The sequence below is a fragment of the Leucopleurus acutus genome (assembly GCF_964270905.1).
Source record: "Leucopleurus acutus genome assembly, chromosome: 19".
In the NCBI taxonomy this organism is placed as follows: domain Eukaryota; kingdom Metazoa; phylum Chordata; class Mammalia; order Artiodactyla; family Delphinidae; genus Leucopleurus; species Leucopleurus acutus.
The window spans coordinates 24,314,007-24,319,059 of record NC_139161.1 but is presented as its reverse complement, the minus strand read 5'-3'; the positions used below and the strand labels follow the sequence as shown (position 1 = coordinate 24,319,059).

The following is a 5,053-nucleotide window of genomic DNA, read 5'->3' as shown; positions in this document are numbered from 1 at the left end:
GCGTCCTCTCTAGTCAGGTAGAATGGAAGGCAGAGCCCAGGGAGAGCTCAGGCAGTCCTGTCTCCCAGAGTGCATCAGCGCCCTCCAAAACATCTCAGAGCTGGCCGTCCAGTCCACACTCGTACCGCCAGAGCGCAGCTCCCTCCACTCTCAGAGCACCTCGTTCCTCCGCTGGGCACCTCCAACTGTTCACGTTTTCCTCCAGGCAGCCTCTACCTTGCAATGGCGGGTGAGGGAGGGGTGGACATGTCACTCCAGACCAGCCCTTGGGACAAGAGAAGCAACTGGCGTGGAACCGGGGTAGGAAAAGCAATAAGTTAAAGCCGAGAATGGCCAGAGGTCTGGCACGACGGGCGGGGGCGAGTCTCTGGCTTGATCCAGGAGGCCCTGGGGAGGAGGCGGCCGATGACAAGGTTCCAGGCAGGAGGTGGCTCAGAAGGCGGGGTTGTCGATGCCGCTGCGCGCCCCGGCGTGTTCTTCAGGCCTGAAGCTGTAGGGAGGGGGTGGCTCCACGGGGGGCAGACCCACAACGGCCTTCAGGATAATCTGCAGGGAAAGGAGGGGACAGAGGCTTCTTAGGGCCTGCCACTGGCCACGGCCACCCATGTGCTGGTGGTGGCATGTTTCCCAGGGAGAAGGGTGACCCGACGCTGGTTGCAGAGCCCTCCCTAGGGCCCAAAGGCTTGGCGTAAGGACACCCTCCACTGCCCCCGTTGCTCTAGAAATCTGAATGGGGAGGCACAGAGAGCCGAGGGACGGGGCAGGGGTTGGGCTGGATACCAACCTCGCTGTAGGGGGGTGGGGGCTCACAAACGGATGCTGTGACCCTCTCTGCGGGAGTAACGGGGGGCCGTTCTGGGGGCCCCTCCTGATCCGTTGGGGGGTCCTGCCCTGCCTTTCTGCAGTTGCGACAGAAGCGCTTAGCCAGGCCACAGATGCACAAGAGGGGTATGATGATCAGAAAGACGACGACAAAGATCCTGGGGTAAGGAACCACCACCGTCAGCCTGAGTCTCCAGCCATGCCCGCTGCACCTCCCTCCCTCCCCTGACCTATACCCACCCCTCAGCAGGAAGTCCAGTCCAGTCCTGGGTGGGCCAGAGGAACCGGCCCAAGGCTCACCTCAAGGGGCCAGAGAAGAGCTGGAACTGCTCTGGCTGGTACTGTTGGCAGCAGCTGTTACCACAGCAGCTGAACCCTTTAGGGCAGGTGCTGCGGACCGGGTCAGAGAGAGGCCATCGGTACCAAGGTGGGGAGGCAGAAGGATCCCAGCTTCCCTAAAACTCACCCACGCGCTCAGGGCACGAGCCGCACCCCTAGCAGGGTGGAGGTACAGGCCCCGGGGCTCAGTGGGAGGAACCTGGGGCTGGGATCAGGACCTGGGTTTCAGGCTCAGCTCACTACTGGCCTCATGCCCTCGTGCCAAGTCACATTCCTTGCTGGGCCTCACTTTCCTCATCTATAAGATGGGTGGAATGAAGGTCCTGTCGACCTCACTGGGCGGGTGTGGAGACTGAGTGTTGTAGTGGCTACAACATCGCTCTAAGGAGAGACAGTGGGGAGGGGCCAGGAGCTAATCCCAGGAAGAGTGAGCTGGTGCTGGTGGCCACGGAGCAGGAGGTGGGAGGGACACGGTGTCCCTGGAACATCCAGGGCTGACTGCTGGAAACACTTGGCTGCCCAGAGGCCACCCCCCTCAGCCCCTCCTCATCGTGCTTGGGCTTCTCAGCGTTTATAGAGTGAGAGCGTTTGCCCTCGCTTCCAGGGGGACCCTAAGAGGGGAGGTGGCCTAAGGCTGGCGTCAGAAGGATGGGGATTGGCCCGCAAATGTGAAACTGCCCGTGGATAGGCTGCTGGAAGGAGTGAGGGGCGGAGTCTCCCTCTCTGGGTCGGAGTATGGCTTCTGGCTAGAAGGGGAGAGGGTGAGGATGATGAAGGCAGGCAGGGCAGGATCTGGGATGTCTCCTCCCCACAGTGGAAGTTACAGCCCAAATCCCAGACTTACAAGAAGAGACCACATGTGGCTGCAGCCTGTGGAAGAAAAGAGGCGGAGGTCTGGGTCATAAACTGGGGGCTGGGGTTTCCACCAGGTGCTGCCCAGGTACCTCACTGCTAGCAGGTCCCAGAGGATCAGCATCTTCCCCCACACTTGCTCTCCACCTCCCTCCACATGTTCCCCGGGTCGGTGGCTGCAGCCCCAGCGCCACCTCGTGGCCCCAGCTGTCCTTCCTCTCCTCACCACACCTCCCGCCACATTTGCTCACCCCCAGGTCTGTAAGCTCACGCCTTCTGACCACCCTTCCAACCCATCCCCACCACGGCCAGGACTCCAGCAACCCCCGCGCCCACCCCGTCACTCCCAACACTGCTGCAAGTTTCTATCCCACACATCTGAACACCTAAAACCTTGCTGGAAGCCTCCTTCAGTGGCTCCCTGCGGCCCAGACACCATGACCAGCCCTATCCCCCATTCCCACTCCCCCTGGCCCTCCTGCACACCCACCCACTGGGAGTTCTCTGAACACGTCTGACTGTTTCACACATGCCTGCAGGAACAAGCTCCTCCCTCCCTCCCTCTTTTGCACTAGTTCTGTGCCACACGGAGGCTATCATTACGGAATTTAACCTGATTAATAGCAAATATGTGCGTAAGCCCTGCTTGGAAAGTTCTTTCCCCAGGTATCTGAGAGGCTGGCTCCAGCACCTTCTCTGACCATCTTCCTTAAAATTACATCTACTCCCCCAAAGCACTCCCTTTCCCCTAACTGTGCTTACTTTATCTGCATAGCTCTTGTCCACATCTAACATACTATATATTTTACTTTATCTTGCTACTTGTCTCCTCAGTAGAATGTAAACCCCGCCAGGGGAGGGATTTTTGTCTATTGAAAACCAATACTCATGATTTCGGCAGACTGAATGAAAGAGCACTGACAACCTGGTTTCCTTTCATCCTGGCTGCTCCAGGACCGTGGGGGAGGAATGCAGGTAGAGGAACACAGCAAACGGGAGGTTATCCGTCACCCCACCCCAGCCTCCAGGGAGATGAACAACCACGGCTCAAGAATAAGAAGCCAACTTTGGCGAGACCACCATGTCTTTTTTTTTTGGCCGCGCCACCAACATGCAGGATCTTAGTTCCCTGACCAGGGATCAAACCCGTGCATCCTGCCGTGGAAGCGCGCAGTCTTAACCACTGTCCTGCCAGGGAAGTCCGAAGACCACCATATCTTTATACCTTGAAATAACAGTTCAACTGTTAACGACAATAACAATAAAGCTAAGATACCAATGACAGCCAATAAGATTTGGGCTGATTCCCACAGGTCTTGGCCAGTGGGCTCAAGAGCAGGAATGAACCCCTGCAGGTTGGCCCAGAGAGGGTAAGGTGACTGCAGAGTTGGGGACAGCCCACGGGGTCCAGGCACTCAGTGTACCCCCTTTCCCTCAGATCCCATCCCCTGTCCCTCCCCCTTCTCCTGGCCCCCAACTAAGAAAGACAAGCAATGAACAGGTTTACAGAATTAATCCTGAGCTCCTGTTTGGAGGAGTAGGGGATCCTCTCCCAGATCCTCTTCCCCCACCCCCATTTTAAACAGGTGGTGGTCTCGACTGAGGTGGTGTCAAGCGCTGGGGTAACCTTGGGTAGTTTCAACTTACTTACATGCGGACTAGGGGCATTAACAGCCTGCCCCCTGGCGTTGCTGGGAGGAATCAACAAATGCTCAACCTAGTGCTGGCACAAACCCACTGCTGATGATAGAGAAGGAGTAACAGGGCTTCTGGAGCACAGCCGCTCAGCAGGCAGTGAATGTCGTGGGGAGCAGGCCTGCGCCTTCCCTCAGACTCTTACACAGAAGTTAAAAACCCATGTTCTAGACCTATGTCAGTTTCTAGGATAATCTCCCATCCCAAAACTGGATAGACTGCCCCCATCACTGGGGCAGGGAGGGATGAGGGGGTGTTGAAACCCTGCCTCATCCTCGGAAATCACAGGTTTCAGAGGTCACCCCAGTCTTGGGTCAGGCAGCCAGGTCAAATCCTATCACCAGCTGGAATCCTACCCCCACTCCTAGAAAGGGAAGAGGGAGCCTCCTTTCCTCTAGGGCACAAGCAGAGAAACACAGTCCCAGAGAGGGCTAGGACTTCCCCAAGGTCACCCAGCACTGTGAAGAATGGAGCTGGGGAGATAGGCTGACCAGGCGTCCAGATCTCAGTCCAGACCTCAGGCCCTCCGCTAGTCCCCGCTTTCTGACGCAGCGAGAAGGAGCCAAGGCTAACGTGAGGGTCAAAGTCCCCAGTCACCAAGAGGAGCTAAGTGTCAGATGGCGGTGGGCGCGAGTAGTTCCCACGACACAGTCCCCCACGAGCTGAAGGAACCCAGGCCTTCTCAGGGCCTCCCTCTGCTCTTACCTCCCCGGCAAAAAGAGAAAGGAAGTTGCTAACTGCATGTGGTAACGAGGAAATCCTGACAGTGGAAGGTGGTGATCGGGACCCAGAAGCAGGCCCCTGACCCACAAGAGTAGGGCCCCGAAAGTTCCACAACTTTACCTCCCAAGCGCTCACCTGTTGGAGGCCGGCCAGCAGGCCGAGCAGCAAGGTGGGTACTAGGCCAGGAATCCAGGTGGCTGACATCCTGGCAGGGGGGCCACTGAGCTTCCGTGCGTAGGGGGAAGAGGGGAGAGGCGGGGCCGCGACCTCTCCCACGACTCTCCACCTATAGGGCCCCGCCTCAGGATGGGGGCGGAGCTCATGCACCGGGGTTAGGCCGGACCGGGAAGGAAGGGGGAGGGGAGGGGAGGGGAGGGGGAGGGGAGGGGAGGGGGAAGGGAGGGGAGGGGGAGGGGAGGGGAGGGAAAGAAGTTTGGGTTGGGTTTTGGGAAATGGGAGGTAGAAGAGAATATCTGATTAAAAAATATTTTGGTGTCAGTTTAAGACTGCTGAGCTACCCCTTCCCAACCCTCAACTGCTCCACCCTCTAAGTGATCCCAAGCTTGAGAGGGACTGCTGCGCCTACCAGATGGACAGAGGATGCAGGCAGAGGGAGCTGGAC

General features: G+C 58.1%; 1 protein-coding gene across 1 annotated transcript; it reads right to left on the bottom strand.

The window, feature by feature from the left end:
• Window positions 1-237: 237 nt before the first annotated feature.
• On the bottom strand, window positions 238-4,635 carry TMEM92 (transmembrane protein 92; the record flags this gene model as incomplete). Its single annotated transcript, XM_082860236.1, has 5 exons — window positions 238-546; window positions 785-980; window positions 1,123-1,212; window positions 2,006-2,031; window positions 4,567-4,635. 5 exons carry the CDS (start codon window positions 4,633-4,635, stop codon window positions 433-435), a joined length of 495 nt encoding a protein of 164 aa, XP_082716362.1. The 3' UTR covers window positions 238-432.
• Window positions 4,636-5,053: the final 418 nt, after the last annotated feature.